Source organism: Phoenix dactylifera, chromosome 17 (assembly GCF_009389715.1).
Source record: "Phoenix dactylifera cultivar Barhee BC4 chromosome 17, palm_55x_up_171113_PBpolish2nd_filt_p, whole genome shotgun sequence".
NCBI lineage: Eukaryota > Viridiplantae > Streptophyta > Magnoliopsida > Arecales > Arecaceae > Phoenix > Phoenix dactylifera.
In genome coordinates, this window is record NC_052408.1 from 11297920 (window position 1) to 11316775 (window position 18856).

The 18856-nt window shown below is 38.6% G+C and overlaps 1 protein-coding gene across 1 annotated transcript; it reads right to left on the reverse strand.

Moving 5' to 3' along the window:
• Positions 1 to 1245: 1245 nt before the first annotated feature.
• On the reverse strand, positions 1246 to 8988 carry LOC103718260 (GATA transcription factor 28-like). The gene is made up of 7 exons (XM_008806989.4): positions 8580 to 8988; positions 4560 to 4649; positions 4348 to 4481; positions 3007 to 3129; positions 2679 to 2784; positions 1794 to 1865; positions 1246 to 1650 (listed from the first exon to the last, which is right to left on the reverse strand). The coding sequence occupies exons 1-7, from the start codon at positions 8799 to 8801 to the stop codon at positions 1543 to 1545; spliced, it is 855 nt and encodes a 284-aa protein (XP_008805211.1). The 5' UTR covers positions 8802 to 8988; the 3' UTR covers positions 1246 to 1542.
• Positions 8989 to 18856: the final 9868 nt, after the last annotated feature.

Sequence of the window (18856 nt, forward strand, 5' to 3'; positions counted from 1 at the left end):
TAGCTTTTTTGGGTGAGATTATAAATTGTTGCAAATGGTATTAGAGCAAATCCAGCCTATGGCCCATAAAAATTGGGGGACACGGCAACATGGGCCTATTTGGGTTAGATCTAATACTTAGAAACTAAAAGTGCAACAACATAGGTTATTTGGTTTGGGAAACCCAACTTAAGATTTTGTTTAGATAATCTAGTAGGACTGAGCTATATTTTCTGCTGGATTCATGGAATTGATAACTCACTCGTCTGGATATGACCCATGTCAAGCCAACACCCCAGTCTGAATCGCGTGAAGATTTTTTTTTTCTAAAAAAAACACATGCCTATAGCCATGCCCACGCTGGATTTATCAATTCCAGACTGGGGTGTTGGCTTGACGTCTGGATAACTCACGGCCTAATAGATCTCCCAATCTACAAATCTAACATAAAAGCCAGGCAGTCCTGCTGTTTTAGTTAGAGGCCCTTAATTAAAATTTAATTTAATCTAGTCATCGCTTCAATATTCAAAAATGACAACGGAAAATTGGTCCTTTCATCTTGCTTTAATCTTAATTTAAAAAATGCTTTAGGGCAACAAACGACAAGAAAAACTCATTAGGCCTACAATTACGGACTTGGCAAAATCATAATTAATCAACTCCCCATGTTTGACAATAAATCCCTGGAGTTGCATCAATCCCCTCTTGCCACAAGTTGCATTAAAAAATTTTGAAGAGTAAATATGCAATAAAGCATATCTGTAGGGCTATATATGCAAAAATACCTTAAAACAACTCACTTGATATAAAGTTTTCCGGGTTTTTGTTTTCGGGCAAGTGGTTAAGGGTTGTACCATCACAACCATCGTTCCATGGACGCCAGCCATTGAGATAGAAAAGAAAGAGAGGTATGCAATCTCTTCTGCCATCTGACGATCGTAATTAATAATTTGTGATTGGTTCAGATTTCCGCCAATTTCTGGACAACAGAGTTCTTTTAAGCCAACAGAAATTCTGCCAAAAAAAGCCAATCGGAACACTAAAATAAATTTTGAGACGCGCAGGAATACGATCCCACTTTCCATGAGAAATTAAGCAGCAACCACAAAAAAAGAAGTTACAGCATACTGGGACTGCGAAGGCTTCCACAGTTCAATGGTAGTGACCTCAAATAACGAAACCCGATAAACCGTTTTTTTTTTCTTATTCTTTTTTTTGGCTTTCCCCTCTTCACTGCCAAACGGCCATGCGTACAGAATGCGATCATTTTTTTTCGTAATAATAATGCAATCATATTTCACCAGGCTGGATGGCTTGACCATTGTAACCAAATACAAATTCCAATAATCATTGAAGCAAATGTAAATCCTATGTCTGACAATCTATACATATACACTAATCCATTCACAGAAAACCTGACCTATAAGACCAAGTAAAATTTTTGGTGACCATAACTTATCTCTATAAACAGAAATCACCTTTGGTGGTTAAATTAAATTTTCAAAGACAGATGACCTACTTGAACCTGATGTCCAATGTGAATTCCCAGTCCTATCCCCCCCATCAAGTCCATGGCATACCTGATTCAGCCATAACAATAGACCCATGGCCACTTGAAGTTGCAGAAAACATATGGCTGTTGCTCCCGACGACAGAGATATTAGCATCACTCTAACAAAAAGGTAGAAAAAGGCATGAGGTAATGCTCGTTATAATAAAATATAAGCCACACTGTTACATGTTCTACTACCAAATCTAAATGACTTCACATTGATACTGCACTTCTGCTGTTGTAAGCCGATAGAATATGTTACCTGCTCCATTTGGTTAATCGACATGTCATATGTTCCAGATGGTGAAACTGGAGGAAGGCTTCTCAGAGTGCCCTGCAGATCATGCAGATCAAGAAACTGTTGTAAGATGATTCTGTAGGAGGCCACAAAAATGAAGATTTCCTATTTCACCAGAACTGATCAATTTTGTGCAGCCTAGATAATTAGTGACACATTTAATAGGATGCATTACAATATTTTTGCCCAATATACACCATCCTTGCCATATTCTTTGCTCCCAAGAAACAAAATTATTGTGGTGCTGGGTTTGAAGATTATCCAACTCTAATCTCATCCAGTATGTAATATCTGTTGCAAATAAAATTTTATGACAGAATGGATGTAGCAGCACCTTCCACCACCACCACTGCACATCACATCCTGTCTATAAATTGGGTCCACCTACCTATAATGTAGCACTTACAGTATGATGCATCCACAGATTTTTCTCTAGAATTGGTTGAAACGTGCTTGGCAAACACCACTGAAAACAAAACTTTTGTCTCGACTCTTGCCAGCACCTAATGCACCACACAACCTAAAATAAAATAGGCCCTATCGACATCTGATATGACAAGCTCCAGTATACACCAACTGTTTCCTCAACTATTTCCAGAGTGCTGCCATTATGCTTGCTAACCTTAATTTTAAAACTATCCTGAACTCTGGTTGGCTAAAAATAAAAAGAGCATATGCATGGTTATTATTGATATGCAATCCAGGCCCAACAGAATTTCTGAATCAGAGTGAAAAATATAAGAAACTTTGTGACACTGTTATGCTCTGAGAGAGTATTTATCAATCATTTTTTACAAATATCAGATGTAAAGATATTTATTTGGTAAGGTAAACCATAATGAGACCAACCTTGTTTGCCCACATTAGCCCGCATGCATTGCAGAGAGATCTTGGTCCAGCTGGACCACGACGCATCATTGGGGTAGAATCTTTACTAGTTCCACAGTTCAGGCAACTGTATACATATTACAATATTAATTGCACCAATACATAAAAAAATGCTGCTTCAATTTAGAAAAGTAAAAAGCAGAAATATGAAAAGAAAAGAATTTTAACGAACTAATCAATTGACAGGTTTTCATTTGCTGTCCTCTTGTCGTTCAATTAAGCAGCACTGGAAAATGAAATCATCATGCAAAATGAGCAATATTGCCATGCTGAAAGAAAAGGAACATACAAAGCATGCTGATTTGTCTCCTCTTGACAATTATTCTGCATAAAATTCTCCCTTGATGATGCTGTAACCACTTCCTCAGAGTTGACCTTAGATGACGCAAATTGACCTTTGTGGCGTTTCATCCTGAATTATCCATGTAAGCACATATGGAAAGCTCAGAAAACTCAATCATAATGAATGAAAGATTTTCTAATGCAGCTTATTAACTATCTAATTTGATAAATTTTCAGTTTTTAATTCTTTCATTTGTCAGTTGGCCAAATGGAGAAAACAAGGGCCATCTTGTCATTATAATCCATGACTTGCTTATATCAAGTTCCCATCATTTTGCTCATATTTCAGTTACTCATAAGTTTCTCCCAGAAGGTTCTGTTAGAGCAACAACTACTTGGAAATAGGATAAGCCAGAAAGTGAAGCACATGCATGATCCTTGCAACATATAGGCGGGCTTCTAAATGCAAGCGAACTAGATGGTGGGAACTTTTAAGAAATATTGTGTTTATTGCCTCTTTGAAAGTAACAAATTATAGTATTCATAGAAGAAATTGACCCATTATCGAAGTAGAGGTGTATCCTTTTATGTCACGCATATAGACAGTAATACATAAGAGCCTTCAAGAAAATAGATCAATGATGCACAAAACTTAATTTTTTCAAAAGAAAAAAATCCAGTAGACAATCTCATCTAGTACAGCAGTAAATCAATCCTGTCATTTTTTTCTTTACTCACAAACATTTGTCTTGGCTTGTTTATATATTGCTTCCCAGAAAAGGCTATTGTTGAAGATCTAGAAGTGCCACACTCAAAATCTATTAGTATCACCACTGAAAAGATTCCATATCAGTGGGCTATGAAAGTTATGGTTGCCATGGAGCTATGTATAAAGACTGGCAAACACCTCACATGGAAGAAAAAAAAAATCATAAGTCTGAACCCAATATCATGACCTATTAATATGGTTTACACATGCCATGCTGGTTAGTAATTCAATATTTTTAGCAGTTGTAAAGTGATTCAATTTACATAACAAAACTGACAAGCCATATGAAATAACACCCCATAGTATCTAAGCACAACAATCTATTGTAGCTTATTTTTCAGAACTATAGATAACTTACAAGGATGTTATAAACAAAGAATGGTATTTTAGCAGTATGATGCTTCTTAGACCATAAATAAGCTAAAACATGGCATGACCATTAGGAGACAGCCAAACTTGTTGTAAATGACTCAGTGTTCAAATCAAGGTTATGAGCTGTCTGGATCATTGCATCAAGATATCAAGTTGGGTTACCTCAGATTAGAATAGCATTTCACAATGGCATAATGTTCTATATACCTGGAAGCAACCTCCTTTCGGACAGTATAGAGAATTTTCTTGTTGAAACATAGGCTTTTTCTCTTCTCACGGTAACGCATAAGAGAAGCAAGTCTATGAGGATTATTTGCAGATCGTGAAGCATTATTTAGATCCTGGTAAAGATAAAATAGATTAAAAACTCAACAAAGAATTAAGCATTATATCAGAAAAAGTTACAGTTATGAAAATACCCTCTGATCAGGATGAAAGGGACCTGTCATGCCAGTGACATCAGAAGGTAATTCCTCTTGTCCACCCAACAATAATAGGACTGCTCTAACCTGTAATGCAAATATCCTAGTAAATGTTTAACTGTTTTTCGTGAAGTTTACAAGCTGGAAAGCATTATTAATTTATACAAATATAAAGAGGGGAGGTGGCTGTTATAGGACAAGAAGTTATGATGCAAGTGGATGCATTTAACTGATATTCTCCTTCTAATAACTTTAATGTGAACGTATATTAGTGGGAATTAACAGCCTGCTGAAGGAATAGGCAATTGTCTAGCGATAGACGCAAAAACAATGCAAGCATAGAAGGCAACTAAGCAGAAGGCATTAATACAACTGAAAATAAATATAATGGGTTTACAGAATTTGAAAAAATATGAAGTCAAATTTCAAAGACAAACAATAGCACGTACCAACTACCAAGACATATTTAACCACAGGACTGAGTGCTTGTTATCTCATATAACCGTAACAATTAACAAAATGATGAAAGAGCTGGAGCTTTAGCTCATTATAGTTAACTTTCTATAATGTTTAATCAGAATAAGTGTCTCTGGGTCAAAGAACGGTGTTTGTTAAATCTTCTTTTTTAGTACTAGTAGACTAGGCACATACCCTATATGTCCAAGGAAATAGCAAAGGCTGGTGCATTAGACTCCTCTGCTGGAGCAAAAACAAAGGTATACATCAGCTTCAAACTCTTGGGAAAAGCTACGCAGCCAAACCAGTTACAAAACTGGTTACCTCAATGTGGGACTAGAAATGGCAACTGTGAACATGCCTAACCCTTCATGAATCACCAAGCCCCCACATGCCATGTCATATTGGCAACCAGCTTGTAACTGCATTCTGCAACATAGCAATACCCTTTAGTATTTGTGTGAAATTTCCATATTATGCTAGCACTAACTAGGGACATCGTGCGCTTAAATCAAGTTCTCCAATAGGAAAGCAACACATAGCTAATCTATGGAGTAACGCTGTGGGATTTCATGGGGGAGGGAGCATGGTAATAAATTTGTATGAAATTTCCATATTGAGTTGGCACTGAATTTGGAAACAGCATGCTGACATTAAGCTTGCAATAGGAAAGCTATGAATCAGCTATTAAATAGATTATCATTATGGAGAAACCTAATAGGATTTCATTTGGTTGGCACAAAAAGTACCGCAGTGGTGGGGGAACTTTTTTTCTTATGGGAGGGGGCACTGGGGGGGTCACATGGAGTAAAAGGAAATTGCTTCCGATCACTACTCTATTACAAATTTCCAATGTGGTGATATCCTTGTACAAACCACAATAGGAGGCCAGGTGCAGTGAAAATCTGGACATGGAAGCAATAACACTACGTAGGACAGTGGTGGATGACAATGGTCATGGCTATGCATCCACTATGAATGGGCAGAAATGGAGGGTGGAGGCAGCCCAAATGGTTTCCACAGTTATAATGGACAGGGTGGATCCACCATGATTGAGCAAAGAGGGGACTCGGAGGGAGGTAAAGAAGAAGATGACCATAAGAGAAGGAACAGGTTGGGCTCAGAGCAAGGAAAAAAAAGAGAAGTGAGAGAGATGAGGAGAGTAAAAAATGGCATTAATTGAAACCTATCTATTTACTATATTGAATATCAGCCTTATTTTCATTACCCTGTCCTTAAATCTCGATCAAAACATCTGGAAAATTCAGTCTTTCAAAAAAAAACTTCCATCCTTGATCTCAGCCAAGATAACAAATATCTTGGTTCATCTCAGAACAAGTGGCCCACCGAGATTGGTGAGATATTGGTGATTACCTTGACCAAGATAGATTGGGAAAGCTTACTTAGATTTGGACTGCATATATATCTTTTTTATGTATCCTACTACATATATAATAAAGGGAAACAATCTTGAAGAGTAAAACGTTAACAATATAGTCAAAAATGTATCTTTTTTTCTAGTTTGGCATGAACCTAAACTACATGAATTTATGAAATTATGATCTACCCTCTGAGGATTGTCCCTGAAGCCTTGTTCAAGAGCTAAGTAATGACCTTTTTGTGCAGGAAGACAGGTAAATGCCCATAGTCATCACCCTTCCATTTATAATTCACTTTGCAATTAGAAGAAATACACAAGAAAAAATTTAAACATTTTCTTTATATTGCTGAATTCAGAATGTTTTAAGAGGTTACAATAAACAGAACTAAAGAAAAAAGATAAAGACGCAAAACCTCTTTAAGCAGGATCTTAGAATCAATGGTAATTAAATACAGAAAACAGGAATATTTAGCATTAACATTAAAGAAATTGTAGAAAAACAAAAGAAGATTATGGTAGTAGAGGACTTCAGGTAATGGTACCACAGAATGACCAAGAAAGCTTAGAATGTAAGATTAGCAAGTTACGAATCATTTCTATGCTGCTTTGGTTAAAAGGAATTCTCTTTGCCAAACTGTAGGAGTTGTTATCACTCTCTTAACTGAATACGTAAATTAATTATCATTATATGTCATAACCTAACACACTTAAATATCTTTAAAAAGTAAGGTGCGTATAACACTTTAGAATCTCTGTTAATGTAGTTTTTTCTCTAACACATGATTAGTTAGTAGGACATCTGGTATATTTCTTAAGGCTTCAGGAAGTTAATGGATGTAAAACGGTGACTTACTGCCATGGTCTACGGGCTCAAATGACTTATCTCTTACAAGGTGTTGAAGGGAGGAATTAGATCTTATCAGATGGAATAGACTGAGCACAAATTCGAACATAGAAAACAGAAACAAAGACAATATAACAAAGGAAAAATAACATAAAATACCATCATGCTTGCTTGGATGGTATCACCCCATGCCATCATATAATATAAAGGGGCTAAATGGAGGAAAGGAGGTTGCTTACCATCCTATGAAGGATTTCTTAGTTACTGTCACTGAGATAATTGGGGAAGATACTTTGACCAACAGAATCTTTCCCAAAATTCAAGACTAGTATATTAGGTGAAACAAAAAAATCCAATAAACAACAAGGGACACGTAAACCCTGATCTTATCCGAATCTACTAGCATTGCAAGACAAGTTTCTTACTTATACTATGTCTTTTCTTTAATTATTCATACCTTTATAGTGAAATCCAGATTTAAATGAATTTAGGAGTATAGTTTTTAGTCAGATTTGCCTAAAGAGAGGGAAAAAATCTAGCTAGAATTTTATGAGTTTAAGCAATTCATCTTCAAACAAGAATATAGTTTGAACTATCTTTTATTTTATTTACATATTAAATAAAGAGGGTTCTAAATTGAAATTGCATTATAACTATTGTAGACTAATTAGATTCACTAATGACATTCAGAAAATCTGCCCTTTGATCCCTCTCTTATTCTCCTTTTAGTTTTGTGTTTCTGTTATGCCCTAATCACCATCATGAAGATTCTAAACTGATACATCCTTGCACTCAATCCTGAGACAGCATGTCAATCAATCCAATGTCGTCCCCATAAACTGCCTCTGGCTATTTATTTTGCAGAGAAGAGAGAGACAGAGAGACGAAGCAAAGAGCTATCCTTGTAACGCTAGTAAATCTCCTTCGTACCCTCACCAAGGCTTTTTTCAGATTAGATAGTCAGATTAGGTTACCAGGTACACATCAGACTAGGTTACCAGGTATACAGGGCATAAACAAGTACAACTTCCGGTTCCATACGCTCCTCTGCCCTAAAGAAAGGGATTGGAAGCGTATTTCTTCTTTTTAGGGACATGATAAGAATCCGAACCCGATGCAACGAGAGAACAAAAAGATGAAATAACGATACCAAATTGATCATATAAAAGGAACGAGATTGTTTAAAATTCATCAAATTCAATGTATAATCTAGAACTAGAATTAATGCCAAGAGAAATCAAATCAGATATCCGCTTCGTTAAGAAAAAGTAAACGACGTGAAATCAAGAACTAAAAGGGGAAAAATAAAGAGAGGAAGAAAGAAGCGATTTCTGACCTTCTCCGGCTGGACGGAGTCGAAGACGTAAACATCACCCTGGAAAGAAAGAGTGAGCTGATTCGACGTCGCCGGCGCCAGCGCCTGCGACTGCAAGGCCTCCGGCATGCTCCCAGCGTCCGGCGGGACCTCGTCAGCGCCGCCCATCCTGACGGCGCCTCCGCCGTCGATCTCGCTGGGGAGGTGCGGCGGCTGCAAGAACGGGTCCTCGCCCCCGTACATCGCGCGGCGAAGATGTTCAAAGAAACTCTCACCGGATTCCGGGGCAAGAAAAGCCCTACCTCTCCTCTAAAATAAAAAAAAACCTAATCGACGGGCGGCGAGGGGTTTTCCTGATCTGGAAAAGAAAAGAAGTCTTGCAGAAGTCGGAAGCGAGAGGGAGGAGAGAGAGAAACCGAGAGAGAGGAGAGGAGAGGACCGGGGTGGGTACGGGTACGGCGCCTTTATATGGAAAAGCATCGACGTCGCACTTGACTGGCCTCCAAATTACGATTCTGCCCCCGAGGAAAGCCGCGTCTACGACTCGCCGGCTGCTGACGTGGCCCTGGTCCCACGCCCTTTTCATGGAAACTTTTGGCCGCGTGCGACGCGCCAACAGCCTCTCTTAACGCTACATCCGGAAAAGAACTGCGGAATATTCGTTTGCTAGCGGCAATGGCAATTATTACGGTCAATCCGAGTGGGTTTTGGCTCGAGGTGAGCGCACGAAGAGCCAGCCAGTAGGGAGTGGATAGGTTTTTTTTTTTTTTTTTTAATTGTTTGTTTTTTTCTTTTCTTTTTTTGAGTGGTATAGTAGTCTAAAATAATTGGATTTCATTGCCGTAAGTTTAAATGCAACCAACACCCGAAACCTAATTTAACTGAGTAAAGTTATTCTGCAGAATGAGTTTATTTGGTGTATCTTGGGTTAATGATAGTTTGTTCATTTTAGTCTAAAAATAATTAAGCTTCTTCACCCAACGGCCAAACAAAGGCTGGTTATGTTTCTAATACAAGCCCTCGCAAGTTCTAATGTGCTCATTATCTTCTTTTTCACACCAAATTTGGTTTAAAATCGAGATTGCAAAGAATTCTCTTAAGGTTCGATCTTTTGCAATATGCAATCATTTTATGTGCACTAAAAAAGTTTTCGATAATAGACCTCTTTTCGATGAAAGTAGGTTGAGAATCATTAATTAGTCAATAAAGATGCTTCTCTAGTACATCAAACAATAAAATAAAACATCAATAGGTCACTGCCGCAATCTACATAAAGTAATAAATAGGATGTAAATAAGAATTAATTCTATCCATCCTTTGAGACTTAAGTTATATTTTTACGGTTTTCTAAGAATCTACGCCTGCTTAGTCTTGGCATCCCAGAGTTTCAAGCTTATTATTAACTTCTTCACATGTATTTGATCAGGCAGACTACATGACCGTATCAATGGACTATATTCAGTTAATGGTGTTGACTTCATATCGAAACTGTTATATTATATCAGAGCCCTTCTTGTTTAAAGGTAGAAATAAATTTAAAGGTGTGATTTTCTATCTTGTTTTTGCCTGTTTATATTTATTCGAATCTGCTCATTATTAAACATGCTATTTTTCTTTTGTTTTTTTTCTTGTTTCTCTCTCAAGGGACCGACACGCTTTAAACTGGTACTTGGATTAGCCATTACTCAAAGCTCCAACCATGGATTTTGATTAAACTTTAGGATTGTCATGTATGTTTTTGATAAAATGTCGTCATACTAGTTTTTATTAGAAGGGAAGTTAATTTTTTTCTATTACGCCAGCTGTTACTGATAATAAATAAATACATTTTTTCCGGGGCCGCGCAAGTGATGCCAATGCTATTTTTTTGATGGTGTAATTTCATCAAACAATTCACGTTCCAACCATTTTATCTGTAACATATATAGGATCAGAAATCCTTTATATGACTTGCAACCTGTAGCCTTGAGTGTACCTGTTTTCACCTTTTCTTTCACATATTGCTCCTGTGGGTACCATACCCTAGTTTTTCCGGCTACCGCACGAACCTATGTGGTGACTCTTGAAAGAAGAAGTCCGCCATGATATCAGCTCCTTTTCTTTTCTTTCTGAATCATTAATTAGCATGAGAAAACAAGAAAAATATTATTAGTCTGGCACTAGGCAATGAATTATCATTTATTTTTTGCCCGATTCCTTTCCTTTTTCCTGTTTTCCTTAGCAAGCTATTCTCCAAGTAGCAAAAAAAGGGTATCCGAGTGCTATTGACAAAGAATTTGCACTCCATCAATATGTTCATGCTCGCTGAGAGACTCCAGGAGTTCTCTTCCCTTTCTATAACCTGAACGACAATTTCAGGGAGAAACGAGCTGGCCTCGTGGCATCTAATACTGTTGAGGAATAGTCCCACATTAGTGGTGCTTATATACTCATGGGCCTATACGTATATTAGTTTAAGTTTTCGGATTGAGTTTTGAAAGAATATGTCTGAAATGGGATCGAACACCCAAGATCTGCGGAAGGTATTCGATGAGCTTTGCCTGAAAGGAATCTCCTGGTCAAGAACCTGGACAATTTGTCTGCATGGTTGACATGCTTTGCATGCGCCAGATTTCTCGAAGAAGATGCAATGCCAAATGGCAAGATGCCTTTTGAGCCCACTTCTATCTTTTGGAGGACACCATATGTTGAATGGGTGCAGGATAAGCGGGGCTTTTAAATTTGGTACACGTGCAGCCGATATGACTTGGAACTCGAACCAAGTAATGCCACCACAAGTCTGATGGCCATGGAGGTGCATGCAGCCGTAGGAAGGCAGAGGTCTTCTTGGATGAGGAGATGGATGGCTGAAAAGAAGCAGTCGAGCAAAAGTTGGATAGAAGGAAAAGGTGTACGAGTCTTTACAATTAGAGATCAAACCTGTCATGATTCGGAGAGGATCATGTAACATATGAATATGCTGAATAATGCTGAATGATCTCTAATAAACTAAGCATTCAAAAAGATTACCAATTTTGAGTCTCATGGCCTTGTGATGGTAGTACGGCTGAGAAGTTAGTTTTGTTGCCCCTTCCACATAAATGTATGCGAGGGATATCATTATATGCAATAGAATTGTAAAGCTAGAGGCTTTGAATGCTGAAAATGGAGGCCGAAACAAATGCCTTGCTAGATTACGAGGGAGACTTCCCTGCAGAGTGGAGCAGATTTTGACGTGCTTCGGCCAGGAGAGACAGCGACTGTCTGAAGCCGGCAAATGTACCGAAGGAAGATGCATACACTATTTTTTTTTTTTTTTTTGATCTGGCAGGATGTACTCACACTAGAGCTATATAAATTGCCGTTTTCATCCAGAAAAAAAAAAAAAAGAAGAAGAAGAAGAAAATGTATACACTTGGAAAGAGAAATAGCAGGGGTGAGGCACACACCTCGAGCGAGTTACCGCATTGGCTGACGGACTGGGTAGAAGCATGTTAGCTTTATAGCAGCAAAATTTCGGGTCGCATGCTCCTCAGCCCCAAGCTTTTTACAGGTTTGTTGATTGTGATGCCGTATCGATTCCCAGTTACTGGGAATATGTGCGGTTCTTTTGCCTGCTTGCTGCCTTTTTCTGATGTAAAATTGGAGGGAGCAAGAAGCCTCCCCCACCTTTTATTCGAGACAACTACCTGCTTGCCGCTGAAACTAAATTTTAATGTCTTCAACCAGGAGCTGGCAGATCATAGGAGTGATGACTTATTTGCCTCTCAGGTATGCTTAATGCTTTTCTATTACCATCTCGAGCTAACTGCAAGCTTATCTATTTCCTTTCTTTTTAATTGTGCTCGAATCTATTAAATTGTATTTATACATACTATTTTCCAGCAAATGCAGTTCACTTGAGGAACCTTTCAGATTGTCTGGAACTTAGCAACCGGAATCCTCCACCTAAGCTAATTAACACACCTGCTTCGATCTCTTCCCGGAACCCTGAACTTGCACCTAGTTCCTTAATGCTTCCTTCGCCTGTTCTTAAAATATCTGTTTTGCTGCACCACATACCCGTTTGCTCCTGCACCTGCACCTACTCCAATTCTGGCAACTAGGGTTTGGACAAACCAGTTTAAGATAAAATGAGATAAATTATTCAACCTCATGCTAGGTCTGGACATGAATAGAATATAGCTGGTCAGTATACATCTTGCAGAGCAGCCAATGACTGAAAAAGGTACTCGGTGGCAATGGGAGAGGCGATATAGCTAGACACTGTCTTTATTTTATTTTTTTTATGGAAAGATATAGACACTGTCTCACCATTAATGATCTTATATACATGGTTTATTCTATCCTGTTTGACATCAATATTCTGATGTGGTGGTCCTAACTGATTTCTCTAAGCTGGCTTCCTGATTGTTTTCTTGCAGCAGCTCCAGCTCACGAGAGATGGGCTTAGGGTCCATTGTTCACCATTCAGTTCTACTATTAGTTTATCGAACCTGGGCTGTTATCTTATTACTTGGGTTGCTTCCAGTTCTCCAGCTGCAAGTTGTGGGAAAAATCTGGCATGCTCTTCTTGTGCCTTAAAGTGCCCAAATTCCGAAGAATTGGCAATTGCACTTACCGAGGTGCATGCGACATTTGCCAATTCTTTATTTCTTCATTCATGATAGCACTTATAGTTCCTACCATGTAGCTACTATACGGCAAATGAGATTGCTACCACTACGGAAAAATTAGGCATTGCCGGCGCTTTTTATTACCTATAGCGATGCTTATTAGCGTCGTTAGTTTTAGTATCGATACTTTATAAAGCGTCGCATAAATGTCGGCAATGCAAGAGTGGAAAAAAGAAAATCTGCCAACACTTTAGAAAGCGTCTCTAACTGCCGACGCTTATAAGCAGCGACTTTTTGCGACGCTTTTTAGCGTCGCTAAAGCGTTATTTAAAGCGCCGCAAATATTTTTTATAACAACGCTTTAAAGTATCGTTATAATTATTTTTTTTTGAAAAAATTATTTAAAAAAAATTTCTGCTGAAATGTGTACACATTTTCTACTGGACTTAAGTTCTCTTACCTTAACCGCTGAAAAAATTTTACCTGCAGGTTAATTTTTCATCTCGATTTTCTTCATTTGCCAAAATTTGATAAACAAAACCGCAATGCATATAAACTTCCATTTATGTGCAAGGGAGGCCTTCGACGATGCTTTCTAAAGCATCGTTTTAGTGACTAAGGCTTCCGACGATACTTTCTAAACGTTGTGTCTTAGCCTAGGCTTTCGACGACCTTTTTAGAAAGCATCGTGTGTTAGCTTGTAGCATTTGAAATCCACTTCATACTGCAATCATAAAATGCCACTCTTCCTAATTCAGCTGGTAATTTGTCCTGTCGAAAAACAACAAGAACAGTGTCCCACCATAGTGAGATAGCTGATTTAGGGCTTTGATGATATCAAGAGAGGATGTTTTTTGGCATAGCTACAATTGAACAAGTAGAAGGCATGCAGTTTGTTCCGTCAGACAAATCTCGTAGAATCACTTTCTCGCGCTTTCTGAATATAAAAACAATCCATGGTGGAGATATTATTTCTTCCTTCAATGAACAAAAGAAAAGGATATGGGAAAAACAAACCGAAAATTCCATTTAGCTTGAAGCAAGATCAGGTCGTCATTCGTTCTCCTCCTCTTCACCGCATATCTATTAATTGTTCCTCAAGGGACAGTTCGCAGGAGGTTTCTTCCGCAGAGGTCAGGCACTACATAAAGTGGGGTAACGAGGGGCCTTGGGATGAGGAGGTTGTGGGGTTGGACTGCAAATCTTATCTCACGTAGCTGGTTTTGTCATCATGCAGTGCAAGGATGAATGTCATACTTCATTAGAAGGGTCGGTTTGTTTTATCTCGACGAACGAACATGTGTATGTAGAGCCATTTCACCATGGACATTTCTAAAATGCATCTTAGAAGATAGAACTTTGACCAAAATTCCCCATATTCGATTCTTGGATTAAGTATTTCCCGTCTGAATTGTAGGCCAATATGGTTCCGGAATTGAATTATCATGCGACAGCCTTCACCTATCCAACTTGGGCAGCAAAAATTTTCCAGCTTAATTACCTCCCACATTGAGCTCAGATCAGAAAATGTGCGACACATTAAATCGAATACACATACATAATACAGCTCCTGAGTTGCTCGAGTCAGCCAGAAACTTTGTGGAGTTTATGAGTTGACATAACAGTTCAACTTGATCCGAGGTTGGGGCTTGTGATTTTCCATTTGAGAGTCAAATTTTCAATCCAACTTCTAGAGCCGGTCCTCGTCAGTTTTCAACTCGACTTTGCAAGATTATAAAACATGTGGATTAGTAAAACATCTGCTTTTGTAATATGAAGGCTGAAAGATGCAGTATTTTGTAGCTTTAAATTTAAACAGTTCTTGGAAAAAGGTTCCGATCCTAATCTATTTGCTAGGAGAAGCTGCTTGATCCTTTTCTCAAAATTGAAAATAACCTCACAACATTTGTGCTGCACGTTGAGAGACGTTGATATATTTTTTTTTAAGAAAAAAGCTAACTCGCATCAGAATCCAAAGCTTACATAGTTGAACGTTGAAGATAAAGAGTTCCTTCAAATTACTTATGAGATTGTTGAGCTTATTAAATAGTTTAATAGGCTACTTACAGACCATAATATTTTATAAAAAAAAATTATTGCTTTTTTATTTTTTTTTCTTGTAAATTTTGTATAAATAATTTTTGTAATTTTTTTTTTAATAAAGGCTGAGCGGCTTTGCCTCTTTCTTTAGAAAAAAAAATATATTTGCTAGGAAAAATAATGGTGGAGAATAACCTTGGGCATCCACGGAAAAGAAAGACGACCACAGGACAGCTGAAACAAAGGAGGGGCCTTTAAAGTCTTATCCATATACCTCGGAGATAAATTTGAGATGGAAAAGGGGCAGCGGACAGTGCTGATCAGGACAGGCCTTCTCAACCATCGAAAAGAGAGACAAGATCTCTAGAGGGCAGCTAGTGACGGGCCCAAACTCCAACAATCTCTCAGGCGTGGCTTGCTGATGGGCCATCGATTCCCTTATCCTCTGCAGAAATCAACAAGTTGCTGTTTGCGGACATACCAAGCAGAACTGGACCCACTTGACGAGGCCAGGGCGGCCTGTCCCTGTAATTGCTGCTGTAGATGGCGGCAAAACAAACGAAAAGCGATTTGCATTAATATAGCATCACGCCCCAAATCCAGCATTCAGATCCGATACAAGATATGGAAGGCTGAAAAATATATTATAACCTCCATATCATCCAGTAATAATAATTTCAATTCATACCAAACAACAAAATTACAAAATTTGATCATCCAACCAGTACCAGTGATGCTATATCTAATCATTTTGTCTACTTGTGATTTCAACCATGGCTGTATACTATACAACTCACAATTTTGAAAAGAGAAAGAAAAAGAGGTTGTGAGCTTTACAACCCGTTAAGAATCTCCACACATCCGCACCAATACGATAATAATATAAGTTTGAAAACCGCAAGAAATCGTTACACACATTATGAAATTACAAACCGACTACCAATAATGCTCGAATAATTAGTATAAATATGTACATCGGATATCAATAGAAATCTAACCACTCGAAAGTGATATATCATACGATATCTCGTAAATCTTCAATAGTATTTTCAATGCTTTTCATTCGATTTTTTTTTTTTTTACTTAATCTAGATCAATTATTTTTTCAACTTTGAGGTTTGAGCCATGAGTAAAGTTTGCCTATTAATATCCTTCTTGCACTATTTTGAAGTGAAATTTGGGTTCCGAACCATTGTCATCCCGCTGACTGCTCCTAGTCCTCATGACGTTTAGAAACAGCATGAAAAGACATCTGGAAAATTGCAATATGAAGCTAATTTGACCGATGACCTCCTTTCATCTGTTATCGATTCGACGGTAAATTCATTTTGGATTAACTACAAGGGATCTAATTTGATTCCAACTTGTATAATTTCGGGCAAGGGCAGGAGGAAAACATATTTAGTGGAAACAATAATAACCGACACTTGGAAAAGTCGTGCGATCTACTCCTGTGGTAATTGGGTTCCATTATGAATTGATCACTTTGGGATGGCGTTCGTGGGCGAGGAAGATGGAGGACTATCTTGAGTTAGCAAGTACAATTTATAGTGGAATAGGCGCACAGATGATTGCAACGTTGTGACCTTGGATGGTGGTTTGTGTGCTGTGACTCAGCTTAGCACAAGGCTCTTCTTAGACCAACATCATCAAGCTACTTACCATTGGAAGGCAACCGACCAAGCATGACCGTGAATAATGCCTGATCCATTGAATAAAAAGACATGAGGGCACCCATGGTTTGCCACTAGGCATCAAAGATGCAATGATGATCATGATCATGATCATGATATGGGCCCTAACCACATGCTGACCACACGACACGAGGATGCCTCCATCAGTTTGCCATGGAGCTCCACCTCCATTGGCCCGGACACTCGAAAACAAACAAAACTCTAAACCCTAAGGAGCCGTCCTCCCATTATGCCCGATGTCCCCACCCTCACCCGCCGTTAAGGCCACCATGTGAGGTATGCCATCAGCGGCCGGCACCCCCGGAGCATAACACATGACCAAGATCACAGGCCTCAGGAAAAAAGTTATTTTTGTCATACTTATTACCTTGCATCGAACTAGAAGAAGAGCTTTTATTTCTAAGTTTTTTAAAAAAGGAAAGAAGATAGGATTTCTCAATTTCAAGTTTATGTTACACAAATTTCAAACTTTGTTGGATTCATGAATATCCGACTGTTAGTTATCAATCTTGCATTAGTACAAAGTGCAGTGACCAACAAGTTAAATATCCCACTTCCTTATATCTATCTATCTAGATAGATAGATAGAGGGAGAGAGAGAGAGAGATAGAGAGAGAGAGAGAGAGAGAGAGAGAGAGAGATAGAGAGAGAGAGGTAGTTCAGGTGATTCGATCCATTTCCTGCTGTCGCATGCTGGCTGGCACGATCTAGCAAAATGTGGGCCTGAAATTAACCTTATCGGACCGTTAACGCTGGGGTCGGTATTTGGGAGGGCCAAAAGGATCTTCTTCTCGGATTGGAGACTCTGAGAAATACACAGATACTAAAAGATGTAACAGATGAACCGCATGGAAACTATCTCAGATATGAGTGACACATAAGTAATTTTTGAGATTATATGACGCCAGGAGTCTAGTACTAAGTGCAGCTAGCACATCGAGCATTGAACTGAAATGAATCCGAAACCATGACACACTCTGTTTTTTTTTTTTTTAATTATTGTTTTGTGTACTCCTTTTCCTGGGGGGAAAAAAAAAGGTGAAGTGTATTAGTTTACCGCGGTAAAGTTTTAGATAGTGCATGTTTTAATTCTGTGCTTTTTCCGCAATTGGTAAGGTATCCAGGCTTAAAGCATATGGTTGCTGTCATCTACGCTGTAGCAGACAAAAGCTCGAGTCGAGCTAATATTCGATAACTTGGACTTGTTAAGCATACGATTGATCTCTTCAGAAAGAGACGTCTGCTTGAAGCGGATTGAGAAAAGAGAGATAGAAAAGGATCAGTAGGTAGTGAGAGTGTTTTGGGGATCTCAAAATATATTCAAGACCGGGGTTTAGCTCCTCCGCCTAGGGGAATGGTATCTGGATTAGAATATATGCAGGGTGGGGATTTACAGAGGAGATGGGACATCGGCAGTGATTTTTATATGCATGGGTATTAGAGCAGGGGAGGAATGATAGAGGGGGTAAGAGGGACAAAGCAATCAGTGGAATGAATGGCGTGGATGGAGGAGAGCATGCTTGGTCTGGCAAGGGGGGTTGGAGGTATAGGAGAATGCGGAGGGCGTGTTGAATAAATTTACAAATGTTTCCTCTGCATGAAGCAAGAATGTCTCTCGGGGGAGGCTGGTCAAGGATGACAACCAGATGAGCTGCCTTTTAAAAATATATATGGAGCTCTCTTCAATACGAGCATTTGTTTTTCTTCGTAATCTCATGTGTGAGGCTATTAAGGTTGTGGTCCCTCCTCCCACTCTCTTCCCACCCCCCCCATTTAGTTTTTCACAAAACGCATACGAGTATGGAATATGGATATATAGTTTTTGTTCTCTCACTCACGAGGCGTGCACGACTCCCTTGTCTTTACTAAACAAATACACAGCAATCAAATTTTATACTATGCTCACCAGATAAATACTTATTGTGCTAGCCATCTAATTAATATACAGAGTCCGTAGTTCCTCGTGCTG

Excerpts from the sequence above, each read along its gene's own strand:
- LOC103718260 (XM_008806989.4), bottom strand. The coding sequence starts at position 8,801 with ATGTACGGGGGCGAGGACCCGTTCTTGCAGCCGCCGCACCTCCCCAGC. Across the intron at positions 4,650-8,579 it reads ACTCCGTCCAGCCGGAGAAG|GTTAGAGCAGTCCTATTATT; the intron begins GTCAGAAATCGC and ends TTTGCATTACAG. Across the intron at positions 1,651-1,793 it reads CGATTAACCAAATGGAGCAG|AGTGATGCTAATATCTCTGT; the intron begins GTAACATATTCT and ends CCTTTTTGTTAG.